The sequence below is a fragment of the Protopterus annectens genome, chromosome 7.part1 (genome assembly GCF_019279795.1).
Source record: "Protopterus annectens isolate FY-2018-M chromosome 7.part1, PAN1.0, whole genome shotgun sequence".
NCBI classification, from domain to species: Eukaryota; Metazoa; Chordata; order Ceratodontiformes; family Protopteridae; genus Protopterus; species Protopterus annectens.
In genome coordinates this window covers 50,675,934-50,698,883 of record NC_056740.1, presented here as the reverse complement: position 1 = coordinate 50,698,883, position 22,950 = coordinate 50,675,934, and the positions used below count along the sequence as shown (strand labels likewise).

General features: G+C 43.8%; 1 protein-coding gene across 1 annotated transcript in view; it reads left to right on the top strand.

The window, feature by feature from the left end:
- TPRA1 (transmembrane protein adipocyte associated 1) overlaps positions 1–22,950 on the top strand; it is a 1,152,100-nt gene that overhangs the window by 678,546 nt on the left and 450,604 nt on the right. Inside the window, exon 4 of the mRNA XM_044078540.1 lies at positions 16,363–16,449. Within this exon, the coding sequence (XP_043934475.1) occupies positions 16,363–16,449 (87 nt within the window). The remainder of the gene's footprint in view (positions 1–16,362; positions 16,450–22,950) is intronic.

Below are 22,950 nucleotides of genomic sequence, written 5' to 3'. Positions count from 1 at the left end.
TTGAGTTAATTGGTGCTCGTTTGAACATGTTGACCCAAATCACAAGCCTAACGTACTGAAGAATAAATACTTTACAGAGTTAAGCATCTCTCATTTCTGTCTTTCTTCCCTGACGACAAGGTTGGTTTTACAACTCCTGGAATCTGTGGCAGCTTCCATAACTCCAATACCCCTAGAGATATTACATGAAGGTTGTACAATGGATGCTTGTAGTATAGTGGTCTACCAGACTGCACACTCTCTGCTCCAGTACAAATTACAAGAATTTGCAAAGAACACATTACTTGGTGGATCACTGTAAGTGAAATTTCTTGGGGCCACCATTTTATTCTTCCACCACCCATTGCTACAGTGACTACGGATGCCTCCCAAATTGGTGGAGGGGGGACATTACATGGGAAGGATGGCCCAAGGCACTTGGTCCCAGTTGGAGTCCAATCTTCATATCAGTGTCCTGGAAGTGAGAGAAGTGTTATTAGCATTGCAAACATTTCAAGATGCTGTCCCTCTGGAGATGATTGCCATTCAGACAGGCAATCTCTCAGTTGAAAGGTATATCAGCAAGCAGGGGGAGCCAGAGTCTGTCCCCTCTGTCAAGAGGCTATGAGAGTTTGGCAGTGGGCAATCTCTTCCGGCTACATTCTTTTGGCAGTACATATTCTGGAGATGTCCAACATGTTGGTAGACAAATTGAGCAGGTCCTTCTTCTTACTCCCTCGCTAGTGGTCTGTTAGTCCTATGGTGGCAGAAGTGATTTACCATCAATGGGGCCAACCATGCAATCTCTCTGCTTCTGCTTTCAACTTCAAATGCAGCAGGTACTTCACCCTAATCCTTCCAGAGGAGGAGTCTTTTCCCCCTACTCCTTTGATCCCCAAGTTGCTACATTAAGTGTTGCCCTACTGGAAGTGCAAAGTAATCCTCATTTCTCCATTCTGGCCTTTCTGTGGTCTTATCTTCATGCACCCTCCTTAGGTGTTGGATCCAAACCAGGTTCTTCTCTATCACTCACCAGGAATAACTTACTGGGCATTTGGACCCTCCAATTGACAGTATAGTTTCTCCACTTCCAGTAATGACTAGACAGTCCAGGTTTTCATCTCCAGGCAAACGCATCCTCATATCCTCCCAGAAGGATTCTGTGAAAAAGGTGTATGAGTAAATGTAAAAGATTCTTCCACTGAGCTATCCAGAGACAGCTAAATCCCTTTTTGGCACCCTTTCCAGCTATTCTAGATTTTCTTACATCCATATTTTACAGTGGTGCTAGTTGTTTTACTGTAAAGATTCAACCTGCAGCTATCTTTAGTTTTCACATAGGGCATAACCATTCATCATTTAGATTGTGTAAAGCTTTTCTTAAAGGTACCTTTTTACTCTGACCACCTATTAAGGACCCTACTCCACCCTGGGATTTAAATATCCTTCTTCAAACCCCGATTCAACTCCCATTTGAACCAGCTACTGAGATGGATGATGGACTGGAAACTTTTGTTTTGGAAAACTATTTTTTTCAAATTGTAATCACATCAGCAAGGCAGGTATCAAAACACCAGGCCCTATCTTTTAAGCCACGGTATCTGATTTTTCACAAGGACAAGGTCTGTCTCCACACTTATTCTTCCTTTGTATCCAAGGTGGCCTTAGAAACAGATATGAATCAACCTGTCAACCTCCCTGTTTTCTTTCCACTTTTTTTCCAATAAGGGAGAGCACATGCTGCACTTTTTAGATATACATAGGCAACTTTGATTCTATATCTACAGAATGAAAGATTTTGGAAAATCAGACCAGCTGTTTTTTTTTTTCATTTTCCAAAGCCAGACTGGGTGAATCTGTCTCAAAGGTGACTTTAGTCAAGTGGCTCCATGATTGCATTTCTTTTGTCTATAAGGAAAATGGATCAACACTTCCTAAGGCTCATTCCACTAGATCTGCGGCCACATCATCTGCCTTTCAGTCAAGAGCTTCTGTAGATGACATTTGCAGAGCTGCCACTTGGTCAAACTAGCATACCTTCATTGTTCCCTACAAACTGGACATCTTGTCTGGGAATAGGATAGTATTTGGCTCTGCTGTACTCTAGAATATCCTAACTTGAGGACCACCTTGCTATTTCTCTAGCTGGGGATTCTGTTCCGTCAGTCAAGGAATGGACGAAAAAGACAGCATCAGATATAAAAGTTATATACTCACCATAACTATGCATCTGTGTTGTCTGTTTTCATCCTTTTTCAACCTCCCACCCTCCATCCCCCTTCCTACTTAAAATCTTTATTCCTCGACTCTTAGTTCGATCTGAGGAGTGTTGTATTGCTTGGCTGTTGATGAGCTCCAGCTCTGTACTCCTTTATATTTTTTTTTTCCACTGGGATGTTTAACATTTCACAGTATTGTTTGCACCTTATAGCTGTATACAGGGTGTATGCTGAAGGAAGGGCAAACTTGATCTGAAATAATTCTGACTAGACGGGAGGATTATAGGTAAGAGGAGATTGACTAGCTCAGCTACAGAGCCAAGTCTTTTGAAGTGGCCGTATTCAGATCCAAGGTTGGGTCCAATACCCCATCAGTCGAGGAAGGACCAAAAGGGACAACAGAGATATATAGTTATAGTGAGTACTTTACGTTTATTTCTTCCTTAGACAACCAAAATCTGTTTGGCATGCTGCTGCACAGTTGTTTAAAACCCTGTAGGATAAGGTCAAGGTTATACAAGACCTGAAATAAGCTTTTGTTTCTCCTGTACCAAAGTTCCAGAGGAATTAGCCATAGTAGTCTTCCTTTGTCCACAAGCAGCCTCTACAACCTGCTAGAAATAACAGTTTGTAAGCAGATTTTCCCAGACAAACCCACTTAAAGTTCTAGAGGCAGCAAACCTTTTCCTTCCCTAGGGCTTAACTCCTCATACTGTTCTGTTCCTTTTACCTGACCTCACTGACTCTGCCTACAGCATTGATCCTGGACTGTTTGAAATACTTTGGAAATCTTTTTTGATTGTCTTCATTATTACATGACTTAATTGTTAAGTGTTGGGCTAATGTAGAAAAGGGGCAGGCTAATAGCCCCAGTGGAGATTACATAAGCAATTTCTAAAAGGATTTCTCCACTCAGAATCCACTAGTCAAAAACACAGCTGTTCCATCAGACTTGTAATTTGTAGTTGAGAATTTTTTTCCTTCTGCAGCCCTTAAATTGATTTTTTGGACTAATGTTTTTGTGGTGGCTGTTAAGACTACCAGAATAATTTCAGAATTCATAGTTACTTGCCAGAATGAATTTTACCTTGCCTTTATATCAAATAGCCTTCATTTTGCACTGAATGTGGTTTATTTAAATTTTCTCCCAAAGGTTAAGAATAGGGGAAAGTGACTGTTCCTTACAGTTGACATAAACTGGCAGCACTCATTTTACCTAATGATGGTGAGGGATTTCTGCAGAGCATTTGTTGAACTCTTTCTACAGTACTGGTAGGCAAATGAATAACTTAATGTAATGGCTTAACATCTGGCTAAAATGCATTGTTTACTCTTTGTTAGGGGTCTGTTGGCATCTTTCTAATTGATGCAACTATGTCTAGTGTTGTAGCCACTACTTGTTTGCACAAGGTATTTACATAGTTTCATTTAAGTGTTAGTGCATACTGTTATGAACCATTGTTTTCTTTTAAATGTTTTGTAAATGGAGACACGTCAGACAGTGCTGTCCTACAGGACATCCTGTCTTACAAATTTCCTGGCGTCAGCTTGTTTCTGCCCACCATGAAATTTTTTTCTTCTTGAAAATCTGTCCCAGTAGTTATGTCCATTTTGTAAATACTACAACATTAAAATAATGATACACAAGCTTGCTGTATTCATAGGTAAATGAGGAAATCCCGGACTGGGTCCTTTTCTTCCTTCTTCCCACCATTTTCATTCTTGGTTGTATTGGGTGTTATGCCCTTGCATATACTAAGAAAAACAAGAGGCCTGCATCTGTCACCCCTGGGCTTCTGCATACTGGTCAAGGCTCTTGCCACCTCTGTAATGCCTTTTTGAGGCGGTGTTCCAAAGACCAAATTGCCACTGTAACAACTGCAAATAAATGCAATCTGAGGGTCATGCTGCTCAACGCTAGCAGTCTAAATCTCAAAATGCACTCGCTCGAAGCACTCCTTAAAATGGAGAACATAGACATTTGTGCTGTAACAGAGACCTGATTCAAGGCAGCAGAAAGCACCCCTACACTACCAGGCTGTAACTCTTTCCACACCTTTCGGCCCCAGAACTTGGACCGAAGCTCCAAAGGTGGTGGTGTTTCCATATTCATAAAGGATGCTCACACCTCCAGACTGGTAGCCCAACATAACACATCAGAGATACTTCAAGTGCAGCTAACATTGGGTAAGACAGCGATTCAGGTCATAGCCTGCTATAGATCCCCAACCATGTCCCAAGACTCGCACTCTACGTTCCTAAGCACCCTGGAGAATATTAGGGCCTAACCTAACACTCTCATACTAGGCGACTTCAGCTACCCCTCCATTAACTGGGAAAACTACTCGTGTACCAATGCACTTGCCCAACGATGTTCTTCATGTTTCACTGTTGCAGTCATCACATTTGGGTTATCCCTGCTAGGGTAGCCCTCGGCCGGCCCGAATACCAGAGGCTTAGTATTTTGGCTTCAGTTGCTGTCGCTTCAGGACTGACTTCAGGTCGTCAGTATTATAAAGTAAGGCAGCTGACGCCATTACTTCAGTCTTTCTTGCCATGGAGCCAGAAGCAGTTTGCATGATTGCCAGTCAGCCGCTACCTGAGTTTCGTCTACTGAATTGAAGCTGAAGTCTTTTAAAGCGAAGTACCCCGTTGGGGGGTCCTTTTTTCTTGCACTAACCGATGTCAGAAGAAGTTAACAATTGTCTCACCTGTGGAAAGCAAATACCGCACTGAGACTTTCATTCTTACTGCATCACTTGTTTAGGACCAGACCACGATGTCCCCTGCTGTCACTTCTGTGCTTTGTTCAACTCCAGAACTATCTGTCGTCGGGCCCTTATTGTAGCTAGATATTTTCGCTTACAGTCCTTGAACTCAGATATGGCTTCAGTAAGCTATCCAACAGCAGATCTTCTAAAAAAACATAAAGATAAAGACTGAGACAGACTGCACAGGTCCAAACCTACTGACGATATTCCCATTAAGCTAGTCGTCAGTTCTCCGGTCCTCAGTGAGGCACTTTCGTAGCCCCTGATGCCCACTTCGGTGGATTCGCAGCACTTCGCACTACTGATTCTCGACACAAACTGTCTTCTTTCGCAACTACCGTTCTTTCGAAAATGACAGAGTTTCATAGGCCCAGGGTACGAACCACACCCAAGAAACAGACGACCTAATCTCAGGCACTTGCTTCCTTGCCTCAGTCTCAAATGCATAAAATAGCAGAAGACCTTATCATGTTGATCAGGGGAAGCAAAGCTACCTCCTCCAAAAGGAAAAGAGATCTGTCCCGTATAGTTTTGTCTGAACAAGAGTCTGATGACTCTGATGCATTTCCATTGGGAGAGTCAGGACTACCCTCAGTCTAAAAAGAGACTCGGGGAATTCATAGATCTTACTCAGCACAGACCCTTAGCCATTCCCCCCAGTCCTGGATGTTGTGGAGGATGTTTACTTGGAATCCAGCTTGACTCCTGACACCCACCCTCCTGCACCCAGAAAACCAGACTGGTACAACAGAGTCCCTGACTCGCACAAATTTCTTTTTAAAAATCCTACTGCTGACCCTGAGGTTTTCTCAAGGGCCTAAAGGAATTAAAACAACCTCTACTAAGAATCCCACCCCCTCAGATAGGGATTCCCGAGCACTAGACAGATGGGTTAAAAAAGTATAGACCTCAGCTACTCTTGCTATCAGGGCACTAAATTGTCAGTTCCATATGCTAAAATTTCAGCAGCATACCCTGGAAATCCTCAAACAAAAAATGTCTTCCTTTCCTGCTTGTGCAGAATCTAAAGAGTTACGAGAGTTAATGCATTCTACAAGTCAAGTAACCTGAACACACCTTGCACTGTGGTTTTGACACCCTAGAAGCTTCTTGCAGGGCAGCAGTCACCGGATCTGTCATTAGAAGGCATGAGTGGCTTAAGGAACAGCCCTTGCCAGACCATGTCAAATCTAAATTATTGGATGCCCCCTTGCACAAAGACAGCTTATTTGGCACCAAGGCAGAATAGGTCTTAAAAAAGATGGAAGAAGAAGCAAAATCTATGCAGACAGTTAAGGATTTTTTACAGGTCCAGCCACCCAGGTTCAGGAAACATTATCACACCAAACACTGGTCCTTTCCTGCTGTCTCTAAGCCAGTTCAGCCCAGACCCTGGGGAACCAGACCCCCCCCCCCCCCAGACAACAGCCACAAGGAATGCAGAGATCAAAGCAGTGGACCAACTCCACTTCAAAACCAGCGAGTTCTAAGCCACCCTTTATGGTAAGAACTCGCAATGACTCACCTCCACCCCCTCCCTCTGCCCACCTTCACTTATCCCTAGGAGGAAAACTCTCCTTTTACGCAAGCAGCTGGACCATCATTACCAACGACCGCTGGGTTCTCAACATAGTGTCCCAGGGATATAGATTTTATTTCCACACCTTCCAACTCCAAAAGGGTTCCCAGATCTACCTCCAAACCAGTGGGCAGAGACGCAAAAGCAAGTCCTTCCCTACTCTCTGAGGGCAGTAGAGCACATTTCTGCAGAACAGAAAGGTCAAGGTTTCTACTCCAGACTTTTTCTGTTATCTAGAAAAGAGGGCACCTGGCACCCTATCCTCTATCTATCCATTCTAAACACCTTCCTGGTGATCCCAAAATTCAAAATGCTCACCAGGGATGCTTGGCTAGCCACTCTGGATCTAAGAGCTCTACCTCCACATTCCTATTAGGGAATCATGCAGGAAATATCTCCGTTTCAGGACGGGATCTCAGCACTTTCAGTTATCTGCACTTCCGTTTGGCTTATCTACTGCTCCCAGAGTTTTCACAAAATGTCTGGCTCCGGCCATTGCCTTTTGCAGACAAAGGAATATCCAGATTTACCCTTACTTAGACTGCCTGATTCAGGCAGACAGCCAGGAAAAGCTGCTGAAGCACCGGGCCTTTGTAAATTCCCTACTAACCTCCCTAGGGTACACAATCAACGAAAAGAAATCCAAACAGGTGCCCACCCAAATTATTATATTCCTTGGAGCAAGCCTGGACACAGCATCCCAGATGGCATTCCTTACACCAGAAAAGCAAATTTTCCTGACAGCCTACTTCTCTCAACTAGCCACCAGACCCCAGCTTTCTGCAAGGAAAATCCTGCAAGTTCTGGGGTTCATGGCACCTTGCATGCTTCTCATTCTGTATGCCAGACTGCATGTGAGGAAACTTCAATGGTACCTAAAAAGCCTTTGGTGTAAACATTCTCAAGACCTTGAGTCTCTTGTACCTAGAATTTCTTGCCTCAAAAAAGATTTCCTTTGGTGGGCAACAGCATGCTCCCACAACGACTACCCTTCTCACCACCCCCTGCTTCCCAGACCCTCACCACAGCCGAATCAGACTATGCCTGGGGTGCACACCAAGATGGCAGTTGCATACAAGGCCAATGGACCACACAGCAAATCTATCAGCACATCAGCCAAAAAGAGAGGATGGCTGTCCAGCACGCCTTGATAGCTTTCAAGCCTCTTCTCTCCCCAGAGGCTCTCCTGATCAAAACAGACAATACCACTGTGATTTGGTATATCAACAAGCAGGGGAGGGGCTCACTCCTACCCTCTATGCAGGCTGGCCATGACCCTTTGGCACACATTCTCTGCCATGCAACTCCACTTGCTAGCACAATTCCTGTCAGGTCCTCTCAACTCTCTGGCAGAACAGTTAAGCAGAAATATTCTGGACCCACACGAGTGGCAGCTCAACAGAAAAACCTTCACCCTAATAACTCAGAATTGGGGCATCCCGAAGGTCAACCTCTTTGCCTCCCACACAAACTATCAGCTCAGCAAATTCTGCACCAGGGAGCATCACTGCATGGCTTGGAAAGTGGATGCCCAGTCCTTCCCCAGGGTCAAATCTATCAGTATATGCCTTTCCTCCACTACCTCTCATCCCCAGGGTACTGCTGAAGATAAAGGAGGAAAAACCAAGGACAGTTCTTATAGCTACAGACTGGCCTCGCCAGCACTGGTACCCCTTGCTGCGTAACCTGTCCCCTCTGCCACCATGGCATCTTCCTCAGATTCCAAACCTCTTGACCCAGAGGGAAGGGGAATTTATGCATCCTCAATTGCAGACACTCAATATGGCATTCCCTATCCCCCGATCAATCTGCCAATCTCAGTAAACAGGTTCTAGATGTTATATGTGAGACCAGACGCCTTATCACTAGAAAGTCTTATGCTGACAAATTAAAAAAGTTCTGCACCTGGATTCAGGCTAAGGGAGCCAACACGGCACAGCCCTCCCTTCTTCTCATCCTGGATTACTTAGCTGACTTGCTGCACAGTGTCCTCTCTTAACAGTTCCTACGAGGGGCTGACAACTTGAGACCACCCAGAAGAGCACCAACACCAGCTTGTGACCTTGACTTTGTGTTGGAGAAGCTCGCCCTGCCCCCCTTCGAACCAGCTTCTGCAGAGCTAAAATTTGTCTCCCGGAAGACTGCTTTCCTGCTGGGCATCACTTCAGCCAGAAGAGTCTCCGAGCTGTAAGCACTCATGGCTGTGGAACCCTTCATCATCTTCCATGCTGACTGGGTTTCCCTCAGGACTAACCCATCCTTGATACTCAAGGTAGTGTCCAGTGTGGCTCTCAACCAATCTATTCATTTGCCCACCTTTTTTCCTAATTCCCAGAACAAGGGTGAAAGGATCCTGCACTCTCTAGATGTGCATAGACAACTCAAATTCTATGTAGACAGGACTAAATCCTTCAGAAAGTCTGATCAATTGCTGGTTAGCTTTGCTACTGGAGCAGAAGGCCATGCCATCTCCAAAGAAACCATTTCCAAATGGATAGCACACTGCATCCATTTCTGCTACAAACAACACAGAAAACCTCCCCCAAGGGGGGTCAGAACTCAGTCCACCAGGTCAGCCTCCACCTCTGCAGCTTTCATCAGAGGAGTCCCCAACAGGGACATCCTGGAGGCTGCCACCTGGACATCTGTTCACACTTTTACCAAACATTGCCACCTGCCTCTTTTCTCCAAATCCAGGGCAGGGTTTGCCTCTGCAGTCTTGCAGGGTATCCTAGCCAGCCCATAGTTTCATTGACTGCCTCCACCCATTTCCTCAGCTTTGGGAATCAACCCAAATGTGATGACTGCAACAGTGAAACACGCAGAACATAGTACAGTTGGTACACGTACCATAAATGTAGATGTTCAAATATTCACTGTTATAGTCCTGGTTTCCCTCCCTCTCTCCATCCCCCTTTTTCCTTTTTTTTTCTTCTCTTTCCTTTCAAGGAACATATTGGTATTTACTTTATACTTGTGGGGTTCTTCCACCAGAACCTGGCTCCTACTTGGGGGCTCCTGACAGGTTAGGGCAAGAAAAACTGATGTAATGGCATCAGCTGCCTTACTTTTATACTACTGACGACCTGACGTCAGTCCTAAAGTGACAGCAACTGATGCAGAAATGCTAAGCCTCTGGTATTCGGGCTGGCCGTGGGTTACCCTGGCAGGGATAACCCAAATGTGATGACTGCAACAGTCAATACACTTGAACATCTACATTTATGGTAAATGTACACAACTGTACTTTTCCTGGAGTTCATTAATTCCAATGTCTTGGACCAGCTTGTTCCTACTCCCACTAAAGGTAGCAACATCCTTGACCTGGTCGTTACCAACATGGGTGACCGTTGCTTTCCACCAATAGTCATCTCCTCTGTGGTTAAATCCGACCAGAAACTAATCACCTTGGAAATCCACATCCCTTCCAACCCCGCCCTGCAAAGGTAACCACTATGAAAAACTTCTCCAAAGCTAACTTTGGGCACCTAAAATCAGACGTGGCTAACTTCACGGCACCCATGGAAATGGAGAGCAGTTGCATGACCGCTGAATCATACACCAATGCACTGTACAAACACGTACACAAATGCATGGTTCTCACCATACCCAGTAGAACCAAGACGCTGTCCTCCAAAAAAAAAGAAGCCAATCTGGTGGTCCCCTGCTATAAACAAACAGTGCAACAGAAGGAGAAAACTGATGCGGAATAAGGTGAATTCCCAAGACTGGAAAAGCTTCCTTATAAGCCTCAACAAAAAGTTGAGATCCCTCATCAAATCCTCTAAAGCTAACTATGAAAACAGAATTGTTGCAGATAGTGAAGACAACCACAAGGCCTTTTATAGTTATTTAAGGAATCTCCACAGCAGTACCCAGATTTGCTCTGAGCTACTGCACAATGGTACCTCCTATACCGAGCCAACAGATATTGCCAATATACTGGCTGACAGATTCCGTGCCAATTTTACCCCACCCAAAGGACCAATCACAATACCAGTAGATTGCCAGGCACCCAGTATTACTGCTGCACACATTAAAACAGCATTGTCCAAGGCCAAGAATACAGCTTCTATGGGACCTGACAATATCCCTGGCTGTGTTCTTCATGAACTCCAGAGTGAATTGGCACCTCACCTGTGTGCCCTGTTCAATCACAGCCTCACCTCAGGCTTTGTCCCTACCGAACACACTGCTACAGTCATCCCTCTTCAGAAAGGAGGAGCTGCTACAGACCCTGGGAACTATCGCCCCATTAGTCAAATGAGTCTGATATGCAAAGTTATGGAACGCATCATCATGGACCTAATAAACAATGATTTAGGGAATCTCCAAACTCTGGCTTCCGCACAGTTTGGTTTTGTGAAGGGTAGACCATGCCTGTTCAACTTGGTCGACTTCTTTGAGTCAGTCACCAGAGCTGTGGATGAAGTTAAGGTGGTTCATGCAGCCTACCTTGATCTGGCCAAGGCCTTTGATACTATTCCCCACTCAGGAATCATAGAAAAACTCACTAAGCTAGGCATCAACCCGTATATCACTAGGTGGGTTGCAAACTGGCTCACAGGTGGAACCCACAGTGTGAAAGTAGCTGACTCCAAATCAGACTGCTGACTAGTCATGAGTGGAGTCCCACAGGGTTCAGTCCTGGGTCCTCTCCTGTTTGGTATCTACTTCTCTGATGTCCAGGCCAACGCAAAGGGACCCTGACTGACCAAGCTCGCAGATGATTGCAAGTTGGGAAGTGTTATTCTCTCCCCAAGTGATGTTGACATCCTACAGAATGGCCTCAATGAGACCAACGACTGGTGTCAGAACTATGGCCTTAAGCTCAATGGCAAAATATGTGTAGTCATCCCCTTTGGGGAAAACCCGGTTTGCATGGTAGGCCACTGAACACAGAGGGCATTATAAGAGATTTGGGAGCACAGGTTGACAGCAACCACTCTTTTGATCACCACATTGCCACTGTGGTCAGAAAGTCCTTCTGTGTGGCAATTCTCATTACTAAGGGTTTTGCATCCAGGAAGAAAGAGGTCATTGTTTCTTTCTACTCTTCCCTCATTAGGCCAGTCATGGAGTACAATGCCCCATTTGGCATGTACCTCACTAGACACCTGCAACAACTGGAGAGGCCGCAAAATTACCCCACAAAGAGGATCCTAGGTCTTAAACACTTGTCCTATATAGACACACAAAAACTCCAACTATTCTTTGTCTCATATCGCCTACTTTGAGGCGATGTCTGCTTGACTTACAAAGCCATGTCTGACTGAGCTCTGTTAGAAATGCTACATCTAAAGAAATCCCAATCCCTTCACACCACACGCTCCAGAGACCTCAACCTCATTACAACAATCAGCAGAACTTACTGGAAGGACAGGTTCATAACCCAGGGACTGCCCATGCTATGGACTAGACTTTCCCATACATGTCAAGCACAACACCTCGCTGACCCTCTTTAAGAGAAATATTAATAAGTGGATGGGAAATAGAAAATTCACCCCTGGGATAACTCCAGTGGCTGTACCCGACAGAGGCACTGGGAACTAAGGTCGGGTGGCACGATGCCATGGTAATCCTTTGGCTAGGCTTGTAAATGCCCCAGGGCCATTAGCCTAGTAGACACCAATGAACTTATGAAATTACAAGGAAGACTGCAGTCTTACTTGGAAAGAAATGTAGTGGCAAACAAACCCATTAACATTTAGTCAGTTAGTATTGAATGTGTACCAGAGAGTGTGTGAATGCTGAATATATTGGTGGTTAGTCTCTGTTTTCTGGTTAGAGCAAAAGAATCATATCCTAGTAGTTGGGATGCAGTATAGGAATTACTTTCAGTGCTCTAGAAGTATAATGATTTCTTGCCTATCTGTGGTATTTCATTGTGGTTAACATATTGTTTTGTATTGGATACTACTGGTGATGTATCATGAAAATGTTAAATGTTAGTGCAAGCCTTGAGTTTGGGTTCATTTAGGCACATTTCTTGGCAACAGCAGTGATAAAATGAAAAGATTTGTCAGTCATAAGTTATCTCCAGCACCTCCAAAAACCTCTCATAAAATGTTATATTCATGACATGCTAACACTTTATTTATTTTTTACTGTTGCTAATAACAAATACCTTCAGCAGCCACAAATGCACTCTTTCAAAACAACCTTATACTGATGTCCCTATCACCAGGCTGAGTAAGGAGAAATGCGTCAGTTGCTTATCAGGGGCCAGGATGTGCCACATTATGCACACACTCAGGTCACTGGGCCACAAGTACCAGTATGACTGAGTCATAGTCTGTGTTGGTGTAACTGACCTGAAACGTACTACCCTAGACAATATGAAGAGAGACATCATGGAGCTCTTAGAATGTGTCCCAGGCTTGTATGAGCCTAGCATTGAGCAGCATTGTACCTTCTCCAAGGATGATGCCACAGTACGAACAAAAGATGACTGACTTTAATAATCGGCTTAGTTTCTGGTGTCATTGTAAGGGGGTTCAATATTTGTCAGCATGGAAGGAGATGGTCAACAGACCACGCTGCTTTGCCAGGGATGGTCTGCACCTCTCCCCTCTAAGCTTCCGAATATTAGCTAAAACATTGTCTTCCCCCCATAGTGCCCTTTTTAGGCAATGCTAAACTGATGATCCTTCTGACATAGCAAATCAAACCAAGAAAATCTAAAGGTATTACTGTTCAATGCTAGGAGCCTAAACAAAAAACTCCACTCTCTACAAGCTTTCTTCACCCTAGAGAATGCTGATGTCTGTGCAGTCACTGAGACATGGTCTAAAACTGTGGAGAGTACACCAACAGTGGAAGGTTATAATGCCTTCCACACATTTAGACCAGCTACTACACAGATGGACTAAAGGTGGAGGTGTCAGGATTGACATAAAAAATAAATATACCTCAAGGCTGGTCAAACAGGGCAATGCACTTGAGCCGCTCCATGTTCAAATCACCATAGGTAAAATCCAGTACCACTTCCTTGTAAGATATAGGTCCCCATCTATGACCCAGGAAACCCATACTATGTATTTAAACTTATGGGAAGTACTCACCATCCAACCCAATTCATGGGTGATTTTTATTTACTCCACTATTAATTGGAAATCCTGTACGACACCAAACATACAGACACAAAGATTTGGATTTTGTAAACACATACTCTGTCAGTACAGCAACCAAGGGTGCAACCATACTGGATCTGGTCCTCACTAATATGGGAGAGTGCTGCACACACCCCTAGTGTAATACTTTCCCTGGTAAAGTCATACCACAAAATGGTCTTCTTTGAAGTAAAAATAAATGCCAGATGCCCAGCTAACCCTGGAATATTCAGAAACTCCTCTAAGGCTAACTTTCTGCTATTAAGTGATAACCTGGCAACATTGCAACCCCCCATAAACTCTGTGACCACTGCTGCCTATGCAGAACTGTTTACAGAAATCCTATGTAAGCATGTTAATAGCTGCATAGAAGCAGCTGTACTCACCAGGAAGAAGTAGAGAACTAACTCAAAAATCAAACCACCCTGGTGGAATAACAATATCAGTAGGCTGTATAACAGAAGGAAGAAAATCTTGGCGAAAATTAGAAGGTGCAGCAACACAGCAGGATAAAAGCACTCTCATCAGACTAAACAAACAACTAAGAGGACAAATAAAGTGTACCAAAGCCAGTTTTGAGTTAGATTTGGCCATCCAGACTAAGGACAACTACAAGGGATTCTTTATTTATATATATATATATATATATATATATATATATATATATATATATATATCCACAATCTCAAAGGCAGGTACAGAGTTGTGTGCAGAGCTCACTGTAAATTGAGCAACCTATACTGATCCAGAAGATATAGCAAACTTACTGGCTGATAAAGTCAGCTCCAACTTTTCCTTTCTCTCCCTCAACCTTCCTTCAGGAAATACCATCAAATGTAACTTCCCCCTGCGGTCACTACTAGGGAACAGGTCCTTAAAGCTCTCTGAAAGGCCAGGAACACTGCATCAATGGGTCCAGACAGTATCCCAGTATGCCTTCTAAACAGCATGAAACATGAACTGTCAGGCCCTATGGAATTGCTATTTAACTGTAGCCTTCAAACAGGTTTCGTACCACATGAATGGAGAACAACAACAGTCATCCCTCCAAACAAACGTGGGCCATATGCAGATTCTGGAAGCTACAGACACAAGTCTCACTCATCTTATATGCAAAGCCATGGAAAGAGTTATCATGGCAATGATCATTAATGATGTATTAAACCTCCAGACTCTGGACCCAACCCAGTTTAGTGTGGTTAAGGGCATGTCATACCTTCTCAAACTAGTGGAATTCTTTGAAAAGGTCACCAAAGCAATGGATGCAGGCATATTGGTTCACACTGCCTACTTTGACCTTGCCAAGGCATTTGACACAATACCCCACTCAGGCATTGTCGACAGACTCAAGAGGTTGGGTACAAACCCATATGTCACTCAGTGGATAGCCAACTGGCTGATGGACAGGATCCATGAAGTATGAATTGGGGAGTCCACCTCTACAAAGAGGCCAGTCACAAGTGGAGTCCCTCAGGGATCAGTCCTTGGACTGCTCCTTTTTGGCATTTACTTCTCTGAAGTCAAGGCCAGTGTCTGTGGTCTCTGCCTGACTAAATATGCATATGATTGCAAATTAGGAGCTTGTCATTGAATCCCACACCAATGCAGTGTTTTCCAGGAAGGGCTGACACAGACTAATGGTGGCAGAGCCATGGACTAAAACTGAATGCAAAGAAATGCATAATAGTATCCTTCAGGAAGTCATCCAACCCTAGTAACTTTCATAGTGACAACACACCCTTAGAGCTGACCTAGTAGTCAGGGACTTAGGGACACACATAGACAGTAATCTTGCCTTTGAACACCACATGTATACAGTAGTGAGGAAATCATTCTATGTTGTGCAACTTATAAAGAAAGATATGGCATCTAGGTCCAAAGACGTCATTTTTCCACTATATTCGGCATTCATCAGACCTATCATTGAGTACATTGCCCCCTTTGATATGTACCTAACCAGGCATATCCAACAACTGGAATGTCCACAGAGGTTCCTCATTAAAAGAATATAGGACGTAAATAAAATGTCGTATGCAGACCACCTCAAGGCCCTATCTCTGTATTCTGTCTCCTACAGGCTGTTGAGGGGAGATCTATGCCTGGCATTCAGGGCATTGTCAGACCCCACTCTGTTGGACCGCCTGCATATTCACAAAACAAACAGCACCAGAATTACCCATTCTAAAGACTTGAACTCTGCTTATGATGTAAATAGGACCTGCTGGAGAGACAGGTGTCAATCCCAGAGACTACTATGTCTCTGGAACAGACTCCCCATCCATGTGAAGCAGAGCTCCTCCCTAACCCAATTCAAGTGCAACTTGGACAGTTGGATATGGAACAGAAAATGCATCCCTAGTTTGGCATCTGTGTCTGTAATGGACATGGGCAACATGTAAATGTTTCATCTCCCAATCCCCTACTTGCACTTATCAAGGGTACCAGAACTTATCAGAAATTTGGGATGCATGGCTAGTCTTAAAAAGGTTCTTGTGATCATTAGCCTAGTAAACACCTATGAACCTATGTTACTTCTGCATTACCTCACACTTGGAATTAAGTAACATTTTATGCACATTAGCACAGTTTTGTGTCACTGATCTTAAGCTTAGTGTGTGATCAAGTCAAACATTTTTTTATCTTGTACTATGCTCCTGTTCCCTGAAGACTCTAATATTTACATTTCTTTTGTAATTCCACAGGTGTTTGTAGTGGCTGTTGTTGGAATAATTCGAGCTGTTGTCTCTATGACAGTCAGTTCCTCCAGTGGCGTTGTCATCATTGATAAGGTAAGTCAAGAGCTGGACTGTACCCTCCCCAGTCTCATTTATCTTCTTTTCTCCCTCCCATAGTCTCTGCAACTTTTAATCTATTCTTAGCCAGGCTTCATATTTTTGCCTTTAATAACTACTTCACAAGTCACGTGTTCCTGTAAGATCTTAAGTCAGAGTTCTGTTTTATCTCATTAATAGAGGAAAAGTGTTTGATTTCTTAAGAGGGAATGGGGTCAGCTGATTTGAACACAGCACTTAGAACCAGAAATTATGAAAGCTAAACTTCATTAGAGCCACCTTATTACTATTTAATTTTGCTAGGTTTTCGAGTTTCTATTTATTAGAATGATAAGAAAGAGTGCTTGGAGAGAGGATTATCATGTAATAATTCATATTGAGAAACTCTTCTTATTGCAGTTTGTTACATCCTGCTGACATTGCTGTTAGTCTACAAACTGCCAGAGTCTGATTTACAAGCTTTGATATATAAAACAGCATTTTTAGTTTTTCTGTTAAAGATGAGGTGTCACTTAGGGTGAACCTTTATTTTATGCCTCCTCCGGGTTTGGAGAGAAGTCTTAACCAGATGCATCTGGTTACCTGTCTGCCTCCCTAAGCTGGAAGAAAGGAAGAGAGTTTTGTGCATCTTAGATGTGCAGATACAGCTCAAGCTACTGCCTGGATAAACTTGCCTCTATCAAAAAGGTGCATTAGTTTGCTTGTTTATTTTTAAAGAGGTAGAGGGTAAAGCATTATGTAGACTGACCATATCTAAACACAGTTGCGTTACATTTTGTTATGGTACATGTAAGAGATTATTACTGGAGTGGTAAGGGCATATTCCGGTAGAGCAGCATGATGCATGTCAGTCCATTTTCAGAAATATTGTTGTACATGATATTGATAGTCCAAGGACTTCTATTCACTTGTTCTCTCCAGCCTTAAGGAGCGCAAAACAAAATAGACTAAGGGGGCATTTTAGGCTACCTGTCCAATTTAACTGCTTTTATTTTGAAGGTGGCAAGGGTGGTACTCTGCTTGACATGTAGTGGAAATTTTTTTTGGGGGGGGCCCTCAACATTACTCTACAGGCCCAGCTTCCCAGTGCCACACATCCAGACTGGGTCTACCAGTTAACCTACTACCCCCCAACCTACTTTGGCATTGCTGGGGCCGATTGTGGATCCTAGGGGTGTCATGGGAGCTTGGCCATCTTTGTATGTGTCTTAGTTTCTTTTTTAATATGCCCTACCTACCTTTCCTGCCTTCTGCTTTCATTGACTATATCTGAGGGCAATTTCCCCCTCTGGATCATGTCTCCTTTTTATAGAGTGTGATTGATGAATGTTATCCCACTTTCCTGTTGCTCTGCCAGTCGCCCCAACCACTAATGGAACCTAGGTCACCTGGGTATAGTCAGGGCTGCGCTAATGGAATGGTGACATATTGTGGAAGTTTATTCCACAACTGAGGGGTATGTCAGGATAAAAATCTATCATGCCAACAAGTTTTATTTATCTGTTGATGAAGGTTTATTTCCTTTAACTGGGTATTTGAGGTATTGTTTGTTCTGTGAAGGAATAAGAGGTCAGAGAGGTTTGGATCTTTTTTTTTTTTTACTTGAAATGCTAGACATGGATCTCCACAAAGTAGTCTATAAGAGACTAGATACAGGGAGACACAGCCTCCAGTCTGTCTTGATATATTTGAGGGCACCAGTTAACATAGTGTCTAAAGTCGTGGCAGGCATTACAAATTTTAAAGTCAGTCCCATAACAGAACAACATTCTGTAGGATGGTCCTGTGTGATAGCATTTGCTATCCTTCCATCATCCAGGATTAGGAAGGTTTAATGCTCATGAAAAACTAATAAAACAGATGTTCTTCATTCTACATTGCTGCAGTCCTAACCATTGGGTAGTCCGCTGTCCAGTCGGCCCATATCCTCAGTCTTTTTTGCCGCATGGTCCGATGCAGAAGCAGTTTTGCGAGTGCAGGTTGGCGTTCTGAAAATTTCTGAAGTCGGAGTTTCAGACCGAATCAAGAATATTTTGGTTTTTCTTGCCTCAGTATTTAACCGGATGTCAGAAAAGTGAATAACTGTATTTCTTGTGGGAAACAGATACCTCATAGGGATTACCATACCTTGTGTATACCTTGTTTAGGGCCTGAGCTTGTTGGATTTGTGCTAGATTTAACAAACGCACTATTAAGAGAAGGTTAGACTGTGCCAGGTTAGTTTTGGGAAAGGACAAAGCAGCAAAGCCTAGAGTAGAAGAACCGCAGTCCTCAGTGGAGCCAGAGGTTTTGCCAGGAGTTTCTTTGGAGTCTCAGGGAGAGACTTTACTGTTACAGGATGTGTCCTCTCAGGAGGTAGGCCAGGCTGTAGGGGCTTCTCAAGTGGCTGTTCTTCCCTCCCTTCCTAAGGTGGTTAGAGCCTCCTTCTGTTTCCAAGGCTTCTTTGAGAGGCAGGCCAAGTTTAACTTCAGTAGGGTTTCTCCTAGCTCTTCAGGATCTGTGCCTAAGAAACATATGCTTAAAATGGCAGAAGATTTGATCACTATGATTAGAGGTTCTATGCCCTCCTGATAAGAGGCCTAGGGTGGAGCCTGAGTTTGAGAGTTTTGAGCAGTGTTCGGAGGCTGGCTGAAGACTTGCAGGAGTTTCCTCCTTATTCTGATTCTGATGTGGATGATTCTACTCCTTCAGCTTCTCCTCCTGAGGATTTCTCATTTTCAGAGACTCTGCATTCCATGAGGGAGCATTTTAAATGGGAAGGTCAGGATTTCTCTGATTCCAGGAAGAGGCATAGGCCTTTAGCTATACCTCCTGTTCTGACTGTGGTGGAAGATGTTTTGCAGAGGCTTCCCTGAACCCTGATTCTTTTAAACCGGATAGGTACTATAGGGTGCCTGAAGCTCATAAGTATCTTTTAAGAGTCCTAGGGCAGACCCTGAAACTGTCTCTCAGGGGCCTAAAGGTGTTAAGGCTTCTGTTGTTAAAAATCCTGTTCCTCCTGATAAAGAGGCAAGGGCTTTGGATAGATGGGGAAAGAAGGTGTATACTTCTTCCACTTTAGCCATGAGGTGCCAGTTTCACATGTTAAAATATCAAAATTATCTCCTTTCCCAATTGAAGTCTAAGGTGGATGCTCTGGCGGAAGGTATTGAGTGTAAAGAGTTGCAGGATTTAGTTCATGTGTCTGAACAGGTGGGTAAGCATTCATTGCAATGTGGTTTTGATGCTGTGCAGGCCTCCTCGAGGGTGGCTGCCACTGGTTCTGTTCTTCGTAGGCACGCCTGGTTGAGGGATCAGAATTTAGCTGAGCATGTTAAGACAAGGATTTTGGATGCTCCTTTACAGTCTGACGTGTTGTTTGGTTCCTGTGGAAGCAGTTTTAAAGAAAATGGAGGACAAGGCTAAGTCTATGCAAACTGTTAAAGATTTTTGCAGGTGCAGCCTCGTTTAGTATAAATTGGCCTACTAAGGGATGGACATATCCTGCTTATGATTCCCAGTCTAGGGGTAGGTCTAGACGTGGTAGGGCAGAGCTCAAGGTTCTTTTAGGCCTAGAACAGGGAGTTCACCTGCTCAGACTTCTGGGGAGGGCAGGGGTCAGTCCTTAACAGACCCAATGACCTGCCTTTTCAGCTGCCAGTACATTCTCGCCTGGCAGCACCTGGCTGGCTCTTTTCAAAGAAAATTGGGATTTAATTACCCAAGACAGATGGGTTTTGGATATCATTCACCACGGTTACAGGTTTTACTTCCATACCTTGCCTCCTTTCAAAGGCATGCCAGACATTCCTCCTCTGCAAAGAAAAGAGGCTCACAAGCAAATTTCTCTGTTACTCCAAATAGGGGCCATTCAGCCAGTCCCTGTGCCAGAAAGGGGCCTAGGATTTTATTCTCGCCTGTTCCTAGTACCAAAGAAGGGGAACACGTGGAGACCAATTTTGGATTTATCTATCCTCAACACTTATCTGGACATTCCCAAGTTCAAGATGTTGACTACAACAGCTTTTACCTCTGCTGGGCAAAGATCACTGGATGGTAACTTTAGATCTCAAGGAGGCTTACCTTCATGTACCTATCAGACTAAGTTGCAGGAAGTATCGAGCTGGAAATTCCCATTATCAGTTCTCTGCATTGCCCTTTGGCTTATCTCAGAGTGTTCACAAAGGTTCTGGCTCCAGTGATAGCTTACTTCAGGCTAAAAGGAATTCAAATCTATCCTTACTTGGACGACTGCCTGATTCTGGCTCAAGAAAAGGAAGACCTTTTACAGCATTTGGAGTATGTGATAGCAGTGCTAAGATGCCTAGGGTATTCTGTGAAATAAAGTCCAGTCTAGTACCCTCTCAAGACATGTGCTTTCTGGGTGTGAGACTGAATACAGCAGCCCAGATGGCCTCTTTAACCCCGGACAAACAAAAGAATCTTTCCATTTACTTCCATCACCTATCTCTTCAGTCCGGGCTGACTGCAAGGACAGTCCTTCAAGCCTTAGGGTTCATGGCATCTTGTATTCTGGTGCTTCCCAATGCCAAACTGCATATGAGGAAGCTGCAATGGTATCTCAAAAATGTATGGACACAGCACTGCCAGGATTTGGACACTGTCATTCAAATAATACCTTGCATTCAAAAGGAATTTTGTGGTGGGCTCAGGAATGTCACCTAAACAAGGGACTCTCTGTGACCCGCCAGAGGCGAGTCAGATTCTAACGACAGATGCCTCAGACATAGCTCGGGGAGCTCATCTGAATGGAAAGTGGATACAAGACAAGTGGCCTGCCAGACTACAGCATCTACATATCAACATGAAGGAGATGTTAGCAGTCCAGTTTGCATTAATGGCTTTCAAGGAGTTACTTCTTCCAGGGCAGGTGTTGATTCTAACAGACAACACAACTGACATGTGGTACATCAACAAACAGGCAGGAACACATTCTTACCCTCTACGCAGGCAAGCAGTGATTTTATGGGAGACAGCTTGCAACTAACTCTTCAGGCAAGGTTTCTGCCGGGAGCACAGAACTCCTTAGCAGATGTGTTAAGCAGGCAAATCATGGATCCCGTGGAAACTGGATCTTCATGTATTTGAAATTGACAGTGTCATGGGGAACTCCAGACATAGATCTGTTCGCTTCTCCACTAAACCACCAGCTGCCAAAGTTTTGGTTTCATCACACAGCTTGGAAAGTGGATGCTCTTTCTTTCACTTGGAAAAATCTTCATGTGTATGCCTTTCCACCTCTGCCTCTTCTCCCAAAGGTACTCCTGAAGGTCAGACAAGACAAGCCAAGGATGATTTTAATAGCTCCAGATTGGCCTCGGCAACATTGGTACCCATTACTGAGGAGTCTGGTAAAGAAGCCTCCATGGCCTTTACCTTTGATTCCACACCTATTGTCTCAGAGGGACGGTCATCTACTCAATGTCAAGCTTCACTCTCTTCATCTAACAGCCTGGCATATTCTGTTTTGAAACACAGCAGGTCTCAACTTCCTCAACAAGTTTTGAATGTGATTATGGAAGCCAGAAGACCTAGTACAAGGAAAGTGTACGAGAAAAATGGAAGAGATTTTTATTTTGGAGTACAGCAAAGAATTTGGAGATTTCTGAGCCTAATTTGAGTGTGGCTCTTCAATATCTTACTGAGTTACTAGACAAAGGTTTGTCTTTCTCTTCCATTAAGATTCATGCTGCAGCAATTTCAGCTCACTATGATTATGACCCACCATTGTTTATCCTTTGTTCAAGCAATTTCTTAGAGGGGCAAAGAATATAAGACCCGAGCTCCTACTCCTGCTTGGGATCTCAATTTTGTGTTGGAGAAACTTACTCTACTGCTGAATTGAAATACTTGTCATGGAAGACTGCTTTTTGTTGGCCATTACTTCTGCAAGAAGGGTTTCTGAATTGCAGGCCCGTAGAGCCTTTTTGATTTTCCATAAGGATAGGGTATCATTACGCACTAATCCTTCTTTTATGCCTAAGGTGGTTTCTAGTGTGGCTTTAAACCAAACTATTCATTTGCCTACTTTCTATGCAGATCCCCAAAATAAGGGGAAAAGATTTTGCACACTTTAGATGTACACAGGCAATTGCGTTATTATTTAAGCAGGACTAAGGATTTTAGGCAGTCTCAGCAGTTGTTTATTTCTTTTGCTTTGAGTTCTCAGGGCAGGCCTGTGTCAAAACAAACTATTTCTAAGTGGATTGGGTTTTGCATTGCATTTTGTTATTCCCATCATGGCAAGGAGATTCCAGCTGGGATTAGGCCTCATTCCACTAGGGCTACTGCCACTTCAACAGCATTTCTAAGGGGGGTGGCAACTAAGGATATTTTGGAGGCAGCTACTTGGAGTTCGGTGCATACTTTCTCTAAGCATTACCACCTTCCTCTCTACTCTAAATCTAGGGCTGGTTTTGCCACAGCTATTTTGCAAGGCATGTTGACAGCTCCTGCTTCCTTATGATTTGCCAGCCTCCTTACCTCTGCTTTGGGATT